We start from the raw sequence: 20808 nt of genomic DNA, 5'->3' as shown, positions 1-20808 counted from the left end.
GCAAGATTATGAGGATGTTTTTAGTGAGGCCCCTAAAGGGTTACCACCTTTAAGAGGGATAGAGCATCAAATTGACTTAGTACCTGGAGCTTCAATACCAAATCGACCAGCCTATAGATGCAATCCCGAGGAGACAAAGGAATTGCAAAGGCAAGTTGAGGAATTACTAGGCAAAGGGTACATTCGTGAGAGCCTAAGCCCTTGTGCCGTTCCTGTCTTATTGGTACCAAAAAAAGATGGTACGCATCGAATGTGTATTGATTGCCGCCCAATCAACAAAATAACAGTAAAATATCGACACCCAATTCCTAGACTTGATGATATGCTTGATGAATTACATGGTTCAATCATATTTACTAAAATTGATTTAAAAAGCGGTTATCATCAAATTGAATGAGGAAGGGATGAATGAAAACACCTTTAAAACAAAATTTGGATTGTATGAATGGTTAGTTATGCCTTTCGCCTTACTAATGCACTTAGTACATTTATGAGATTAATGAATCATGTTTTAAGGCTTCACTTGGGTAAATTTGTAGTGGTTTATTTTGATGATATCTTAATTTACTCCAAGACATTAGATGATCATGTTTTCCATGTTAAAACCGTTTTGGATATTCTCATGAGCTGAAAAATTATTTGCCAACCTTGATAAATGCACATTCTGTTGTGATAAACTAATATTCTTAGGTTTCATAGTTAGTGCTCAAGGTATTCATGTCGACGAGGACAAAGTTAAGGCAATTAAGGAGTGGCCGACTCCTAAATCGGTAACTGAGGTGAGATCTTTCCATGGTTTAACTAGTTTTTATAGACGATTTGTGAAAGATTTCTCTACTATTGCTGCCCCATTGACAGAGGTTATAAAGAAATCAGTGGGTTTCAAATGGGGTAAAACCCAAGAAAAGGCTTTTCAGACCTTGAAAGATAAGTTATGTTCTGCTCCTCTTCTCAAATTACCTGATTTTTCTAATACTTTTGAGCTTGAGTGTGATGCTTCAGGAATTGGAATTGGCGCCGTCTTAATGCAAGATAAGCAACCTATTGCTTATTTTAGTGAGAAATTGAATGGTGCACAGTTAAACTACTCAACTTATGACAAAGAACTCTTGGCATTGGTTCGTGCACTTCAAGTATGGCAACATTATTTCTTTGCCTAATGAGTTTGTCATACACAGATCATGAATCCTTAAATGGTTAAAGGGACAAGGTAAGTTGAGTAAAAGACATGCCCGATGGGTAGAATTCATTGAAACATTCCCTTATATGATACAATATAAAACAGGTAAAGATAATGTAGTTGCAGATGCTTTATCTAGACGATATACTTTAATAACTACATTGAATGCTAAAGTCTTAGGGTTTGAACATATTAAGGAGCTATATGATGATGATGCTGATTTCGGCAATATCTATAAGAATTGTGGACATACTACTTTTGAAAAATTTTATCTTGTAGATGGCTTTCTTTTTCGTATAAACAAGTTATGCATACCAAAGTGTTCCATGAGAGACTTATTGATTCATGAGGCCTATAGTGGGGGTTTGATGGGACATTTTGGAGTGGCCAAAACACTAGACATCTTGCAAGAACACTTCCATTGGCTACATATGAAAAAGGATGTCGAAAAGGTATGTTCCAAGTGCATTACATGCAAACAAGCAAAATCTAAGGTAATGCCTCATGGCCTTTACACTCCTTTACCTGTTCCTACTTCACATTGGGTAGATTTATCCATGGATTTTATTCTAGGTTTGCCTTGAAATAAGAAAGGAAGAGATAGTATATTTGTTGTTGTTGACAGGTTTTCAAAGATGGCACATTTTATTTCTTGTCACAAAACAGATGATGCTACACATGTGGCAGACTTATTCTTTAAAGAGGTGGTAAGACTTCATGGCATCCCTAAAACAATTGTTTCTGACAGAGATATCAAATTCCTTAGCCACTTTTGGAAGGTATTGTGGGGTAAGCTTGGTACTAAATTATCAGATTCCACTACATGTCACCCCAAACCGATGGCCAAACCAAGTAGTTAATCGGATCTTAGGGACTTTATTACGATCTGTTGTGGGAAAGAACATTAGAAACTGGGAAGAATGCCTACCGTTTGTTGAATTTGCGTATAATAGATCTATTCATTCTACAACTGGTTATTCTCCATTTGAACTTGTTTATGGTTTTAACCCACTAATAGTACTTGATCTTGCGCCATTACTACTTGAACACATTGTTAATTTAGATGGCGAACAGAACGCTGAGTTGGTGAAATTCTTACATGAGAAGGCTAGGCAACGGATAGCCAAAACAAATGATGCCAACACCAACAAAGCAAACAAGGGGCGCAAACGGGTTGTCCTAGAGCCCGGAGATTGGGTTTGGGTCCATATGAGGAAAGAACAATTTCCTGCAAAAAGAAAGAGCAAGTTGGACCCAAGGGGCGATGGGCCTTTCCAAGTACTCGAGAGGATCAACGATAATGCCTATAAAATTGATCTACCTGGTGAGTACAATGTAAGTTCTACTTTTAATGTGGCTGACTTGTCCCCATTTGATTTTTCAGATTCGAGGTCAAATCTTTTTGAGGAAGAGGGGAATGATACGAGATCAAAGGCCCGACAAATGCGTTCCAAACTAAATAGGACCATTCAGGAGTTTGTTAGCAAGGCCTTAGATGCGTACACGAAAGAACGGGAAAATCAAGATTTCAAATCTTGGGAATCTTGGTCCAAGAAACCAAATCTTGACCAAAGCGCATTGGATCTCCGTTTACGAGCATCAACGATTCAATTTCGGTAGGAGATGGATCACAATCCCAAATTCTTGAAGGCAAGGCCCAATAAAAGATTCCAAGCCCAATCAAGAAATCTACCCATACTTAGTCGAAAATCGTGCCAAATTGTCAAAGTGGCCCAAGTTGTAAAGTTTTATTTTATTTATTTATTTATTTACTTAGTTTAAATTTTTATGTAAATATTAGGTCCAAGAGTCCCAAATAAAGATCTTTGACCGAATTTCCATATTAAAATAATTAGGAGTTTTTTATTTTAGTTTTCTAATTAGATTAGGACTAGTTATAAGGCCTATTTAAAGGCATGGTGGCCACCTTGTAAACAACTTCTCAATTATATAAAAATATCGATTTGTTTAAGTGCGTAATTCTCTTTGAGTTTTCTCCAAGAATTCTCTCTTGAGTTTTCTTTAGAAGTTGTTTTAACAATCTTTTGATTGTGGGAGCCATCTTCACCTTCTTCTTGCCATTGATATTCTTTGGAGGAGATTAGAGCCGTTTGAAGGAGTTGTGAGATCTTTCGGATTTCATGGCTTCTTAGGACTTATCTTTTAATTTCTTCTTGTCAATTCTTTCTTTATTTCGCTTGTCTTTGAATCTTTATCTAATTTATTTTCTGTTCTTATTGTGTTTTCACCTTTTTCTATCTTAAGGAATCACCCAAAATCCCCAATTTCTAGGGTTCTTCCATACTCTTTTGGGTGAAATTAGATTGTCAAAATTTGGGGAAAACTATCTTGGTGTTCAATTGGGGTAATCGCAATCTCCTTTAGGGTTTCAAGAACCCTTATTAACACTTATTTCTATTCTCAATTTGATTCTTTGCTGATTTGGGGATTTTATTTCAGATCTGGAAATTCAAAGTTCTAATCTTTTAATTTTCTATTTCGTTTCAGATCTGATTGTTCAGGGTTTTCGTAGGAGTTTTTCGTGACTTGGCAACTCGATCTTGGTCCGCGCGCAACCCTATATCAATTAGTCAAGCCAAATGACATTACCAGAAACTCATAGTGACCATATCGAGTTCTGAAAGCAGTCTTTGGCACATCACACTCTTTAACCTTCAACTGATAATACCGTAAGGTTTATCTTCAAAAACACCGCTACACCTTTCAGTTGATCAAATAAATCGTCAAGATGGGGCAAAGGACATTTATTCTTAATTGTGACCTTGTTCAGTTGTCTGTAGTCTATACACAGTTTCAAAGAACCGTCATTCTTTTTCATAAATAAAACAGGTGCACCCCAATGAGACATACTCGGCCTGGTGAACCCTTTGCCTAATAATTATTGCAATTGTGCATTTAATTCCTTTAACTCAGTCGGTGCCATACGGTATGATGTTACTAATATTGAAGTCGTTCCAGGAACCACATCAATCACAAACTCAACCTCATGATCAAGTGGTAAACCCAGTAATTCTTCAAGAAACACATCAGCAAATTCGATAATAACCGATAACTATTCTAACTTCGATTTAGAATCTCGAGTATCAAGAATGTAGGCTAAAAGTGCCTCATAACCTTTACGTAACAATTTCTGAACAGAAAAAGCTGAAATAATTATGACAGTATCATTCGGATTCTCAAACTCAACTGAAATTACCTCCCCTATCTGACATTTCAAATCAATCTGTTTCTGTCTATAATTTGCTATAGAATCATGATTCATTAACCAATCAATTCCCAAAATAATATCAAATTCCCGAAAGGGTAGCAACATCAAATCAGCAGGGAATTCACAACCTTTCACTTTCAGTGGACAATTACAACACACTAAATTGAATATCACACTTTGGCCTAATGGATTAGTTACTTGGATATCATAATCGGTAGGTTCAATAGACAATTCATTTTCTGTTACTAATGCAGTGCAAATATAAAAATGCATGGACCCAGGGTCAATCAATGCATATACAGTAACATTAAAAAGATAGAATGTACCAGCTATTACATCTAGAGCCATGACATAAGTACGTGCAGGTGCCCTAGCCTCTGACTGGGCAACAGAATCTCTCATACCCGAACAAGCAGTCCCAGTAACACTGTTTTGAACTGAACGTCTACTTCTTTAGGAAGTGGCCAACTATTTCTCTTTCTGCTCTTCCTCCTCTCTTTGTAATTGATGATAGTTTTGAATAAAATGATCAGTGGCTCCACATTTTTAACAAGCCCCCATTTTAATTCTAAATTCACTGGGTGGTTTTCCCACAATATTTTCATTTGGGCTTAGGAACATTTTGTACACTACCTACACTAACAGCGAGCCTAATAAATACCCCGTAATCTTGTTGAATCATCTTGTTCTTATTTTATCGTTCAGGCATTGGGGTGGCTCGACTGAAATCATCTCTAGACTTTTTCGCAGGTAAAGCTGAAAATGACTTGGAGGAACTTCTTTTGTAAGACTCTTTATTTCGTCTATCTCTTTGCAATTTTCTATTATACACCTCTTTCATCTTTTGAGCACGACCTAACAGAACTATAAATTCTATTATTTTAGTGCCCCCAATCATCATTCTGATTTCATCATTCAACCCTTCTTCAAACCAAATGCACATTTCTTATTCGGTTGGTACAATTTCCCAAGCATACTTGCTAAGGTATACAAATTCCCTCTCATACTCGACTACTGATCGATTTCCTTGGCGCAAGTCAAGAAATTTCCTTTTCTTTTTGTTTAGATACCTCTTGCCGACATATTTCTTTTTAAATTCGCTCTGAAAGAATTCCCAAGTGAATTTCTCTTTCGGCACTACAGCCACAATCGTCAACCACCAATTATAAGCTTATTCTTTTAGTAGTGACACAACACATCTCAGATAATCTTTAGGAGAACAAGCTATTTCTTCAAAAACTCTTATCGTATTTCGAAGCCAATACTCGGCTTTGACTGGATCATCATCTGACCTACCCCGAAATTCTTCAACCCCGCAATTTTTGAGTTTTTCTATCAGAGTATGTTTACTTAATTCAGTCACTGGAGGAGGCAGAGGTGCAACCAGAGGCTCTACAGATGGTACAGTAGGGGATGAGGTTACTGAGCCAAGTTTCTTTCTTGCATGAACTCACTAAACCATTGATTCATAAACCCAAAGAACATATTTTTATGTTCTTGTTCTTGGGCCAGAGGAATTTGGACGTTACTGCTTGTCCCATGTTCAGATGTTTGTGCTCAACTATTAACTTCATCATTATCAGAATGTTCAGATCTTTCTAACATCTTTAAAATAATAAGAAAGCAAAGGTTAGATCGGATCATACATATCACACTATCACAAATTTATATGGCATGTATTTCAAAACATTTTACACTTTATGTTCGTTTTGAAAATCGACTAAACCAAGCTCTGATACCATTAAATTAACACCATTAACCCTTATTCGCCACTGGAACAGGGTTACAAAGCATTACCAAATTTTACAGATTAAATACGAACATTTTACAACATTTGATATACATATCAAGAACCAATCATAAAACACTCATATTGTCCCTTATATGGGCCCTCGAGGCCCAAAATACGCGTTAAAAATAAATCGGGACCAAACTGAAAACTTAGAGAATTTTTCCCAAAATTTCAAAATTTTTCCTAGGTGTAGGGGGCACACGCCCGTGTGGCCAGGCCGTGTGTGTAACAGCCCGATTTAGACCCTAGTCAGATAGTGGTTTTAGGACCATGAATTCGAGTCAAAAAATATTTTGATATTATTTTTTGGTGTCTATAGCATGTTGATTTATATGTGTGAAAATTTCGTGTGAAAATTTTATCATTTGTGTGCTCAAATTTTTTTTAAAAAGGACTTAATCGTGTAAAGTGTAAAAGTTGTGTTCTTATAGCTAAAGGTGTCTAATAGCTATGAAACCTTAAAGTGAAGGTCCTTAAAAGATAATTATCCCATTTTTGTGATAGTGGATGATAGTGGAATGGCAGATGGTGTAATTACTAATGTTATTAATGGTTAATTAGGTAAATTAGTAAATAATGTAAAATTAAAATAAAACAAAATGTATTGTCTTCTTCCACTATTCATCTTCACCAAAAATTCAAGAAGAAGAAAGCCATTGTTGGCTTTAACATTCTACCAAGCTCTCATTGCCCAAATAGGTACGGTTTTAGCTTCGTTTTTAATGATTTCTACATTTTTTAGATCATTACAGCTTAATCTAGCTAGCCTGTATCTCCGATTTCAAAACTATTAAAGTTTTTGAATGTTGCCATTGTTTAATGCATGAGTATCTTGATAGTTGATGATGGAAAATAAATCATTGTTGTTAGATATGTAAGTTTTGTTAATGAATTTTTTATAAAAATGTCAATTTTGGACTAAATTGTGAAATACTGAAATTATGTGACTAAAATGTGAAATAAATGATAGAATTGGGCTGCTATTCGGTCCAACTAGAGTATGTTGAAAATTTGAATATTTTGAGTTGTTTTGAAATAGGGACTAAATTGAAAAATGTGAAATGTTAGGGGCTAAAATGTAATTTATCCATTTATGTGTTTCTGAATAAATTTGAATAAATATATGATTAAACAAGTCAAATTTGTATTGAAATAGATCAAGAAAATAAGAAATCGGATTTGGAACGGGAGAAATCAAAAGTTGTAGAATAGTCGTCTTGTTTCGTTCGTCTTCGTCCGAGGTAAGTTCGTAAGTGAATAAATGATGTTTAATTGAATGTATTTATTTTATACATAGCTGAATTGAATTGTATGTATATATACTACAATGCCGAATTGAATTTAGCATAGGATGATTAATTACGAGCTTAATTCGATTGATTTACGACATCCGAAAGCCTTATGAACCACAGGAATTTCAATACGTGATATCGTATAAGACCACGTCTAGGACGTTGGCATCGATTTGAGATTTACATGTAAGACCATGTCTGAGACATTGGCATCGTATATAATTTCGTGTAAGACCCTATCTAGGACAATGACATTGTTATTTGAATACATGTAAGACTACATCTAAGACGTTGGCATTGTACGACCTTTTTGAGTCATCCAAGTATCCTTTTTTATTCCGAATGGTATAACGGGAAATGATATGGCAAAACCGAATGTGATTTCGAATTAAACGATTCAGGTATGTTTGAGTTATATGAATTTTGGAAGTAAAGGTAAGTATTGTGTATAACATGAAAATATGAACTAATCAATTAAATATGATTATATATATATGTGTGTGTTCAAGATTGGGAGAATTCGACATACTTGTATAAACTATATGTGTCCTTCTAAAAACTATTTACTTATGACTTACTAAGCTATTTAAGCTTACTGTATGTTTGTTCGTTCATTGTTTTATAGATTTTGAAAGCTAGTTACGAGCTCGGGGATCGTCAAGGAAGTCCGTCACACTATCGATTTCTATTTCGATATTTTGAAAGCTTGAAACTTTGAACATATGGCATGTATAGGCTAGCATTTGTTTTGTTTAGTCATGGAGTGTGAATATATTTAGCCATGTGAAAATGGCTTAATCTTGACATTAATGCTATGTGTATTCGGTCATGGTAATAACTTATTATGGAAGTATATTTCATGGTGTATATATATGTGTGGTATTTTGATATATGGCTTGGTTATAATGTTAAAGTTTGTGTATATGTGGCTAGAATTTGAACCTATTTTGGAAATATGTTTATTGGTATATATGCTTGGGGTGTTGGTTATATAATTCAGCAATGAGAAATTGTAAGTATGTTAAATAATCGGTTTAATAGTTAGCTAAATTCAGAAGTATGAGATGTAGAATAATTTGAGTGGTGGATAATTGTACAATTTAGCTTAGTAATGAGTTAATGATGGATATGTATTTGATGATATTTTGGCAATGTAAGTTCGATTGCTAAATGTAAGTAATGGGTATGTTCTATGAGGTTTTTGGTTGATTGTTTTGGTTGATTATTTTTGGAGGTTGAATGTGATGATCGAATATGTGGTTAAGGGATTAGCTATGTGTATGTATTTTTAAGCATGCGATTTAGGTGTGCTTTAGGTGTTATATGTGTTCAAAATGGTTCAAGTTAACATGGTTACATGGTCACATGCGCACAAATTTGTAGTGAGAAAATAATTATGTTTTGGTATTATAAATTGAGGTACATTTGTCTTGGAAATAGTTTGAGGGATTGTATATGATGTGCATGCAAATTCGGACAAAGTACTAGGTAAATAAGTAATTATATAGTCATATGGATTCGGATATTTATTAGTGAAAGAAAATGTATATGCTAGTAATGTGATCACTTATGGTTGGATTACTATAATTCTGTTGGTGATGGCATGATATGATTCAATATGGGTGATTGAAATTGGCTCAAATTAATGTGGTCATATGCGCATTGTCTCGTGATGAGTGAAGAGGTATATTTGGTCTTATTATAATGATTGTTTATGTGTAAAATATATATGTTTACTAGGTTGTAGGAATAATTTAATTTAGATTATTGTGCTAGCCAAATAGTTCATGAGGTGAATAAATAGATATATATGGTTTGGTTTGATTATTAAATTTGTAAATTGAGTATACTATGATTTGTAGTACGTGTTTTAAAATGATTTATATTAATTAGGTAAAATGAGTGCATGATTATGATGTTTAAAATTTTATACTTGACCATTTGTTGAGGTTGTTTAGGCCGAATATGTTTGAGTCTTTATACCGTATGATATCGCATATTAAGTATAATATGCACGATATATGTTATGTAATAATATAAGCTTAAATAATATTTTTTAAATGCGAATGATATGAATATATGAATATTAAGATCCGAAATTTGAATGGGATAAATGTATTGATGGGGTTAATTTACGAAGCATTAATTGTAATGAATGTCTGTTATGAGCTGTGTTTTGTTTGGTAATACCTTGTAACCTTAATGCGACTACAGATATGGGTTAGGGGTGTTACAGTGTGGCTCACACGGGCAAAAGACACGCCCATGTCTTAGGCCATGCGGGCATTCGATGTGAGGCACACGGTCATGTCCCAGCCCTTGTCCATACCCGTGTAACTCTCTAACTTGGGTTACATGGCCAAGCCACACGCCCTTGTGCTAGGCCATGTGTAAGGTGCAGGGGTCACACGGCCAAGCCACACACCCGTGTGCTAGGCCGCATGCAAAAACCTGAGCATTCTGTTTCTCAATTTTAAGATGCAAGGGACACACGCCCATGTGCCAAGCCGTGTGTCACATACGGCTGAGACACACGCTCGTGTCTTTGCCCGTGTGGATGAAAATAGGTCATTTTATGGCCACTTTTCTCACCCAATCTTGGTATGAACCTAGAAATAACCATTTGCACATTCACAAACCACAACAAAACCTTCAATTCAAACCAAAATCAAGTTTTTATACCTATTATATCATTACATATACTCAAATATCCTAACTTACCAAATTAACCACATACATCTATATGTATATTTTACTAATTTACTAGTTTAAATCATGCTTCAATATACCTATTAATTAACCATCATCTAACCAATTCAAACATACCTCATGCATGATTAATCCATACCCACATAAATTGATTAGAAATATAATCAAAGTATAACTCTTAATAATTACACAAACCAATTTTACTTAAACCATTATAGCCCTATACATGCCATATAAACCTTAGTACACATTGCAAAAGCTACTCGAGTGAGTTGGATAGCGTGGCTTGATGTGTTGATCCAATATCTCGACCTCATGTTAATCTACAAGGACATTAAAGAACACAAGTAAGTTTAATGAAGCTTAATAAGTTCGATAGATTAAACATAGATCTTACCGAACTCAATATAATAAATTTAATAGTAAATTATTCATACATTTTCCCTGCCAATCACAACATAAATTGATGAACACATTTCTTTCAAATCAATATCAATAATAAATGATAAATCTTTCAAATCCAATCACATAAGTCTTTTATCAAATCTTACCGAATCAGAGAACTACTTACGGATATGAGTACATTGTATTCAGAAGCATGAAGGCTGCACAGAAGCACATAAGTGCTAAATTGAAACCCATAAAGGTTGAACGGAAGCTCATAGGAGCTGAATGGAAACCCATAAGGGTTAAACAGAAACTCATATGAGTTAACAGAAGCTTGTGAGAGCTAAACGGAAAGTAAACACTAAAGTTCGCAACAAATGCTGAACCTTGATTTATTTGGGTAATTTTCCATCAATTCATCCTTTGCATTTACTGTCAATTCATCCATTACCACAGAATGATTGTACTCAATCCCGCGTTCCACTCGTTTTGAACATTTAATTCAATTTCATAATTAACAATAACTTTATTTTCAACAATAGATATGAATAAATACATAATAACATTCATAAAGTTAATAAATAAACATTAAATTTTAACCATATGAACTTACCTGGGTTAAATTGTAAGATTTGTAGTAGTTTAGGGACTATTCTGCTATTTTCCCTTTTTCACGTTTGTCTACGGGATCTTGATCTAAAATGTAAAATTATTCATTCATTAGCATATATTTCAGTTTTCAATTCACTTCACAATTAATACCCCTCAAATTTTGAAATTACACAATTACCCCAACTTCTACAGTTTTTGCAATTTAGTCCCTCACCAATTAGCCTATCAAATGAGCTATTTTTTTTCTCAATTGATAGTTTATCTAAATATTCTAAGCTATCATACAACCTTTGATCAACAAAATTTTAGTATCAAACCCTAATATTTAATCTTTTCACAATTTGGTCCTAAAATAAATTTCTTTTGAAATCATTTGATAAAATCATCATATAATAAAATTAAAGCTCTAAATCCATGTTAATTCATCGCAAACATCCAACACTCATCAATGGTAACTTTTAAAATTATCCATGAAATCAAAAACTAATGAAATAGATAGTTGGACCTAATTGTAAAAGTCTTAAAAAGATAAAAAATTCAAGAAAAGAGCAAAAAATGAACTCACATGATGTAAAAATATGAAAAACCAACTTTTGAGGACCTCCTATGGCATTTTTGGCTGAAGATTTTGAAGAGATGTCTAGATTTCTTCCAAACCTCATTTTTATCTAATTAAATTTTATTTTTATTTCCCATTTTACCCCTTAATCACATAATTTCTTTTTTTTAAGCTTATACGGCCTTAGCCTTCTAATGGGTGCCTAATTGCCTTTTTGGTCCTCCCTTATTTACCAGTTAAGCTATTTAATCACTATTTCTTTAATTAGCAAGTTTTGCACCATTTTCAATTTAGTCCTTTTTTACTTAATTAACTATCAAAATGTTAAAATTTTCTAACAAAACTTTAATAATACCTTAATGACACTCCGTAAATATTTATAAAAATATTTATGGCTCGGTTTATAAAATCGAGGTCTCAATACCTCGTTTCGAAACAACTTTACCTTATAAATCCTTTTAAAACACAAATCACTAATTCAAAAATCTTTCTAAAATCACACTTGACTCGTAAATAATAAATAACAAAATTTTTGAACTCACTCATCGGATTTAGTGGTCTCGAACCACTGTTTCCGACACCACTAAAAATTGGGCTGTTACATGAAACTTCTCCTCTTGAGACTTCCTAGTATTTTGTAATAGTTCTATTTTATTTTCCCCAAAATAAATAAATAAAAATTCCATAAATTAAATAATAAAACCACCTCATTCTATTCATATAAAAATCCAAAAAAATTCATATTATTCAACATATCCAAAATAAATACTAAAAATTTAAAATTATATTTTAAAAATCATTTTTTATACATGTGAGTAGGGGTGAGCTTTCAATCGAATCGAATCGAATCGAATCAAAAATTTTCGAGTTAATCGAGTTTTCGAATCTCATTTTATCATCTTAACTTTATTTGAAGTTTTCTCGAATCGAGTCGAGTGAGATGAAATTCGAATCGAATCGAATCGAATCGAATATATTTGTTCGAGTTAAATTTTAAAAAATAATTTAGGTCCTTCTAACCATTGTCACCCATCGTAATAAAATTTGTCCACATTAATCAAATTTTTTATTAACTTTCATCATCTCATAATTTATTTATTAATTTTTTATATACTGGTTAGCTTATTTGTTTGCTTAGTTGTTTCAATTATCTTGATTCTTGTCACTATGTATTCGGAATTAAAAATATATTAAATATAAAAATATGATTTTTAATAAAAGTTATTTTAAAAATAAAATGTGAAATTGATATCAATATAAAATTTTAACACGAATATTTTATGGCATAATTAAGAATTCATTTTAATATAAATATTCAATATGACTAAACAATTCAATAATATAAATAATATAAGATGTGAAATTTAATTTAATAATATAAATAATATATATAAATAAAATTATTACTATTTATGTTTAGTGATTTTTTTTGGATAATTTTGATTTTTTATTTGAGAGTAAAGGGTAAGAAGTAAAAGTTTAGAGGGAAAATAAAAAGTTTTGGGGAATAAAAGTTTGAGGGAAAATAAATAGGGGGAGTAAAATTTTGGAGGGAAAATATTAAAAAAAAAATTGGAGGGGGGAGGGTTTGGGGTAGATGGGAGGTGGGATGGGAAGAGAATAAAAGTTTTAGGGGGAAATTGGGAGGGAGTAAAAATTTTGGGGGAAAATAAAAGGTTTTGAGGGTTTTTGGGAGTAAAATTTTGAGAAAAAGTAAATGGAAGAGTAAAATTTTGGTTGGAAATGGATTTTGGGTAGATTGGGGGGTTGGGAGGGGAGGAGAGTAAAAGTTTTGGGGGGAAATGGGAAGGAGTAAAAGTTTTGAGGGAAAAGTAAAAAAGTTTGGGAGTTTAGGGTAAAAATGTAAAATATTATAGTTTGATATTCGAATTATTCGAGTTATTCGAATTCGAAAACTCAACTCGATTCGAACTCGAAGTTCGAAAAAAAATTCGAGTTGATTCAAATAACTCGAATAACTCGAATAACTCGATTCGTTTAACTCGAAATTTGAATTTTTTTTCGATTTTTTCGAGTTGAATCGAGTTTTGCTCACCCCTACATGTGAGTACACCATATTATCATATTCTGGACGAAATCAACCGACATGTTCGGTACCAACTAAAATTTGAACACCTTAAAATTCGTTATTTTGATTACTACCAAAACGAAGCATTTTAACCGATACAAACGGCACCGATATTGGAATTGACTACCTTATTCCGAATAGCTTTTTTTATCTTCTGCTAGATTAAGATGTAAATATCGTGAAGTTTTATTTATATACCAAATTTGGTGGAAGTTAAAATCCGTAAATCAAGTGGACAAAAAGAGAAACAAGGGAAACGCAAAGTGTAGCAGTGAGGAAAGTGAAAGCAAGAGTGGATGCTCCTGAACTTACAACCTCAAACAATTGAGAAATCTCCATCTCTCTTTTCACCTTGTACTTATACCTACTTCCATAGCTCCAACCATATAATTTGCATTCGTAACATCTCTCCAATTTTTTCTTCATCTTAATCTGCTCTATCCTTTCTCTAAGAACTCCCAGATTGGCGTCCACATTGTTGTTTGATGTACCTGCCATTCTCAAAAACATATAATAAAATCTTCTTGATTAAGTAACACATCAAACCATCCATTTCATATCAACATCAATTACCTTCATCTCTGCAGCTTTGAGCTTTGATTTGCGATGCTTGAGGTCTATTATAATGCTTGAAAGTGGGTCTAATTGTGGCGGAAAATGGTAAAGAAGAAGCCATTTTGCTTTCCACTACGGTTTTCATTTACTATACCGGATGCATATTAGGGTTTATTATATGCGATGAAAAGGACGAGGGTATAGTTTAGAGAGAGACAGCTGATGACAATTGAATACTTGGTTGAATAAAACAAATGTGAATAGATTTGAAGGACTAAGAAAAATCACATGGAGGAGACGAACAACCTGAATCGGCGTTTGCTTTGGTACAATCTCCCCATAAACAATTTGGTTTTTGGTACATCGGCAATAACAAATTGATGATTATTATTTTGAGATTTCAACTTCAAGCTGTCAGCCACAAGTTCTCGTCCTTGGAAAACAATACTTGTTCCTTTTTATTTAATAATCAACTTCCATTTCAATGGCGTCCACTCTTACATTATTTATATATGTTCAGATTGTTTATTCGGCTAATTATAGTTGATTTTTTTTTACTTATTTTAATGCTTATAATAATTAATTATATTAAAATTGTTGACCCAAAATGTCTAACCATGAAACGGGTGACCCATAAGAAAATTGCACCAAAAGATATTATTTACAAGGTAAACCCAAAAGAATTTGGGTGGAATTAAATTATATATTTTTATGACTATTTTAGTAGCTTATATTTTTATAATTTTAAAAGATTAAATTAAAATTTTATCATTTTTGGGAGGCCAAAGTGCAATTCTTCCATTACTACTCTAAAATATTTATTTTAAAGATGACCTTTAAAAGAAAAACAAATGCAAATTAATTTAAATGATATCTAAATTCACTAATATTGGTATAGAAAATACAAAATTTAAATATTTTTAAACATATTATAAAAATATATAAATTATCTATAAAAATTTAATTTTAATATAAAAACAATATTTTGGATATTAAAATCACTTATAAAGGTAATCTTTACAAATTAATAAAATTTCCATACTTGATAGAAATAATTAACTCAAATGTAAAATATTAGTACTAAAATTAAGAGTATAAGTTAAGGGATAACATAATGCAGTACTAGATTAATGTAACTTGTTGAAAAACTAAATTTCTATTTTTTTTTTTTTTTGGCTTGGAAAAATCAGTTTAAAGGTAAAAGCTGATTATTTAACATTGCACAAGCCCTTAAGGGATACATACTGTTTCATAAATGATAAATGGATCGTCCACATTTACAAGCATTGTGTTATATATACAATTGCTGCTATTTTCATGACTGTACACATTATTAGCAGTAAACTTCGTGTTCTGATGAAACATGAACGTCCTTTTGTTGATCTCAGATTCATGATTTTGATAATGATAGAAGCTGTAGAAGTCGAACCATCATCGGATATGTTTCCTGCTTGCCGGAAATACAATTTGAGTAGTGAATGTTCACTTCTTCCATTCATATGATTCAATATCGACTAGATTAATGTACACGAACAGATCGCAACCGTGTCTGTTGCTGCTGCTGCTGCTGCTGCTCCAGTTGCGGTAAATCACTTTCTTCATCTGAAGCAGCCAGGGAAAAACGAGGCTCCTAGAAAACAGTGAAATTCAATGCATGATCAAATGCTGATTTGGCAGATAGAAAAGCAAGCAGAAGCAGATGAAAATGCATCTATCTAGCAATTCAGTACATTTAAGTTTTCAGGTTATGTTATGTGAGTACTGCATATTTAACCGGATACTATTTTACAACTCGATCGAATTCAAGAAGATCGAAAAAACGCAGACCAAAGACAGTCTCCAATTAGTGCATTCAAGGAATATGTATCATGTTTGTTTGAAGATAAAAAAAAAAAAGCCTACAACAAAATAAATATGGCTTTGTTGGCTGAAAAAGTCACAAGGTGAAGTGATAAAAAGTAATTTTCACCAGCTTATATACTGATTTACCAAAAACATCAATGAAGTGAATGTATTCTGAACCTGATGCTGTCGACGACGACGTTGGATAGCAGCAGAGAATGCCTTAACCATGATATATATAGGCAACAAAATCGCAATGGTGCTTAACAATACTAACTGCAACATAAAGCCGAAAAGTTACTCATTTGCATCAGTGTGCCTAAAGAAATGCCCCCATTTTGCTCATTCTACAAATGAAATAACTAGTTTAATATGTTCTTACAGTAGACAATGTCAAAGAATAGTCTTCAGCTCCACTGATGATGATCGGTAGAGCGTGCCTCAGAACCACTAGAACTGTGAACTGCATATAAGCATGTGAATCAATAACTTGGTTGTTAAAATGGTGGAATTCAGATTAACTCATTCTAATAATAATAACAAAGAAATTAGATATCGAATCTTGCATGACAAGTTCAATGAATACCATTAAAATTAAATGCAAAATCCCTCCCTCCAACCTTGTCTTTCTCAGACTAGTTTGAAGATTTCATCAAATAAACCAAACATGTAAAAGACAAACGATTCTTCAATTCAAACTATATAGAGAGGAAGAGAGACGTACAATTATAGCAACTACACGGCAACAAACCACACTTCGAGAATTGGGAGCCAAGTAATCATCGAAATCTGACTCCAGAAAATCATGATCAGGAGTAACCATTGCTATAAACTGAGAAGCTGGCAAGTCTCTCCCGGAAATTCCCCAGTTTCCTCTGAGGTGATATCACAACTCTTTCATTATGAGTGATGTAAAAACACCTTAATTATACAAAGAAGCATAGAAAATAGCTAGGGAGCTCAAGATATACCTGAAGTTCATAGGAAAGCCTCCGTAACGAAATAAAGTAGGTGATGGTGCTAGATAACCAGGCTTATATTGCTGCAATTGTGCAAATATTCCAGCAAAAGAGAATTAATTGGTTTCATGGACAGAGAAGGCTGCAGATGATAAATTGACAAAAAAGAAATGGTTGGACCTGTCGGCAAATCTCACAGATTGTGTCACCCTTTTCGTCGCACCACCTTTGAACACATTTGCGGTGAGCATACTGCAACAGTCAGGATGAAGTTATCAATTGATGTATGGGTTATAATGTACATGAAAAATGCTGTCCACTGTAAATTTTTCCTAGTTTCCTTGAGACACAAGTCAAAAGGGAACTATGCACCCTCTCAAATTGTAAAAGAGCTTCTGAACCACATATTCTAATAACTCCCATATCTGATTTCAAGGCATATGTACCTCTTCTCTATCTTACATGCAAGGTAACATTGGATTTTAAGACACAAGACATTGCTCCTACAGTGTACCGAAACAACTCCCACAGCAAAATTTTAAGGTGATAAATAATGCTTTCGAGGAAAGTAATTTATTATTCAGTAATGACATTACAGTTCCAAGTAAAAAGAACCAGTTGATGTATAACTGACCTTCAAGCTGCCCCTGCAAGAACATGGTATCTCCATGTTCAAATCTTCCTCCTCGTCGTGACAAATCCTACACTCCACCAATTTACTTGGAGATGAACCAACATTCCCTTCCATCCTATGAGACGAAAATTTGATTATATCAACTTTGCTTTCTGGGGTAATGCCTTGTTGTGATTGGTTTTTAGCAGCTTCAAGGGTGGATTCAGTTAGCAGCCGGTCCACCAGCAACACCAAATGATCTCCCATCCTTCAATTCGTACAAGTTAAAAGGGCAATTATAGAATAAACATGCAGAAGCTTCAATTGATACTAAAATCATATGTATTATTAGAGAATCCAATACAACCACAACCAGAAAAGATATAGTGAGAGTACCTCTACCAGAGTTATGGTAAAAGCTGAATCTGCAATGGAAATAAGAACCCTTTTTAATTTCATTAACAAAAAATAAATGAAAAGAAAGAGTTTATAGGATTAACAAAGGGTATAAACTAATAACTGAAAACTAAAAAGCTTGCGCTTTAAAAGGATGTCAAATGAAAGTCTCAACCATCATAACTTATCAACAAATTGTTCTTAATCTGGAAGCATAAATAACATATAGCATAAAGATCTGCCTTGATTTACTTAAAAACCAATTGAGCATAAAAAAAAAGTGATAAAAATCAAACAGAATAACTTTTAGGTATATTAGACAGAGGAGAAAAACAAAAATAAAAGGAAAAACAAAAGATATCAAAGATAGGCTACAGAAGATGGAAAACATCAAAGCTAAAGCGAAGGAAACGAAGATAGTAAAGCAAGGAATGAGATGAAAATGGAAAATCTAGAGAGGAAATTGGAAAAGAAGAAAAACCCAGAAACCTAAAGCCAAAGAAAATGACATAGAAAGAGAAAGAGACCCATGTTCCAGAAAGGTACCAACTTGATAAATGAATAAAGCTGCTTTGAAATAGAAACAAAAATATCATGCTTAACATGATATAGATGCTATTAATGCAATGGAAAAGAAAAAGAAGGAAAGGCTTACAAGTAGGGAATTGGGTTTTCTGTTAAAGAAGAAAGCAACCATCTTTTTATTATTGTTTTCGTTTTTGTTTTGTTTTACTTGTTGGGTTGTTGTTTCTAGAAATGAAGCAAGAGACTGAATCCGGTTGCTTCAGAACAGAAAAAAAAAAAAAAAAGGAAAGGAAAAACAAGATTCCAACTGCAACAATGGCAGCACCATTGCTTGTTTGCCTTCAAAGTTTCTTTACCGGTTCTTACAATGGCTTCCATTTTATTACAAACCGAGGGAAATAAAGAGGAATAGAATTATCTCATGGGACCGTGAAAGAAGTGAGATTCCGTAGATTTAGTGAATCTTTGCTCGATGTAAAATGACGAAAGATAAAAGATTTTTTTGATTTAGTCCCTAAACTATACCTGTTTTCTTACTTTATCATTTAAACTTTTTGTTGTCTCATTTTAGTATTGAATTTTGCACTGTTGCCCGTTTTGTTACCTAACAGCTAACTACATTTAAAAATAGTCGACCAATCAAAACAATGCCATGTCATTAATGATTTGATAAATTGACCGATGATGTAATAAGTTGATCATGTGTTGACTGACATTCGTCAATAATTAATATATAAAAATCATTTAAAATTCTTTAAAATCTATAAAAAAGATAATTTAAAAATAAATAATTGTAAAATTATAAAATAAATAGTAAAAATATTTTAAAATATATAAAATATTTAAAAATATTAAAATGTTGTAAAAATCTTTAAAATGTAAAAATTTAAAATTGATTAAATATTGTAAACATTATAATAATTTTAAAAATTGAAAATATATTAAAGAATTGTAAAAAATATTTTCACATTTGTTTACATTTTTTACATTTATACAAAATTTTAATATTTTTTAACAGTTATAAAATTGTAAATTTTAAAATGTAAAAAAATGTGAAAATCATTTTTTCTACAAATGGTTAAATTTTGTTTAAAATTTGTGAAAATCATAAGAATTTAAAAAAATTAAAAAATTATAGTTTTAAATATTATAATAATTTTTACAATTTTTCTTAAAAGTATGTTTTAATATTCAAATTCAATGCTTGTTTTCCAATACAAAGTTTAATATATTTTTCAAAAATTTCCAAGCATTTTATTGAAAAATTTCAATTAGACAATAAGGCTCAATTAATCAAATGATGCATGAAACCTATCATTTCCAACCCATGGGCATAGGGAAGAATCTTTAATCTCTTTGTTTGAATAATATTGTGCTCTTTATTATAACTTTTTTACATTTTAAAAAATATAATTTTAAAATTTTATTAATTTTACAAATTTTTAATATTTTAAAATAAATTTCATAATTTTTAATTGTTATAAATTGAATAGATAGAGAGTAAAGAACAAAGAAAATGAGAGAGGAAAGAGAGATTGTATTTTATTAATCAATAAGAATGTTTCTTCTCCAAAATATCTATTTATAGGTATAAGAAGTATAAATGAAGTAGAGATCTACTTCTAATAACCATTAGAATTTAAAGTACATTAAAACTTATCTTGATCTTGATGGACATCACTTAATAAGATATTCATAGCACTCCCCATTGGATGTCCATTGGTAGATAATGTGTCTCGTTAAAACCTTACAAATATAAAAACTCCGTGGGAAAAAATTTCATGGGCTGCTTTTTGATGTAAGACAAAAAAGTGATTGCGTACTCGACTCGCTAGCTAAAAACACATGAACACAACTATTTGACACACGATTTAGAGCTAATTGCTGTGGTTATTACTTTAAAGATCCAGAGATATTATTTTTATGGTGAAAAATGCCATATTTTGATAACTCAAAAGGAGTTGAATTTGAGACAGTTTCATTAGGTTGAACTTCTAAAAGATTACGATTGCATTATCAATCACCACCCTGGTAAAGCTAATGTTGTTGTTGATGCATTGAGTAGAAAA

The 20808-nt window shown here is 32.4% G+C and overlaps 2 protein-coding genes across 5 annotated transcripts; both read right to left on the bottom strand.

Annotated features, from left to right (window-relative positions):
- Positions 1-14060: 14060 nt before the first annotated feature.
- On the bottom strand, positions 14061-14757 carry LOC105771397 (uncharacterized). Its single transcript, XM_012592851.2, has 2 exons — positions 14423-14757; positions 14061-14340 (listed from the first exon to the last, which is right to left on the bottom strand). The coding sequence occupies exons 1-2, from the start codon at positions 14547-14549 to the stop codon at positions 14063-14065; spliced, it is 405 nt and encodes a 134-aa protein (XP_012448305.1). The 5' UTR covers positions 14550-14757; the 3' UTR covers positions 14061-14062.
- An 837-nt stretch (positions 14758-15594) lies between these two features.
- LOC105801114 (uncharacterized) lies at positions 15595-19091 on the bottom strand. Of its 4 annotated transcripts, none has more exons than XM_012632444.2 (9): positions 18870-19091; positions 18215-18243; positions 17840-18086; positions 17386-17457; positions 17218-17288; positions 16971-17121; positions 16629-16709; positions 16427-16522; positions 15595-16034 (listed from the first exon to the last, which is right to left on the bottom strand). In XM_012632444.2, exons 3-9 carry the CDS (start codon positions 18083-18085, stop codon positions 15924-15926), a joined length of 828 nt encoding a protein of 275 aa, XP_012487898.1. In that variant the 5' UTR covers position 18086; positions 18215-18243; positions 18870-19091; the 3' UTR covers positions 15595-15923. The 4 variants fall into 4 exon arrangements, with proteins under 4 accessions (XP_012487898.1, XP_012487912.1, XP_012487903.1 ...); XM_012632458.1 differs by lacking the exon at positions 18870-19091 and adding an exon at positions 18765-18782; XM_012632449.2 differs by lacking the exon at positions 18870-19091 and adding an exon at positions 18742-18780.
- Between the last annotated feature and the right edge of the window lie 1717 nt (positions 19092-20808).

Source organism: Gossypium raimondii, chromosome 7 (genome assembly GCF_025698545.1).
Source record: "Gossypium raimondii isolate GPD5lz chromosome 7, ASM2569854v1, whole genome shotgun sequence".
NCBI classification, from domain to species: Eukaryota; Viridiplantae; Streptophyta; class Magnoliopsida; order Malvales; family Malvaceae; genus Gossypium; species Gossypium raimondii.
The sequence above is the reverse complement of the archived record's forward strand: the minus strand, read 5'-3'. Positions and strand labels throughout refer to the sequence as shown.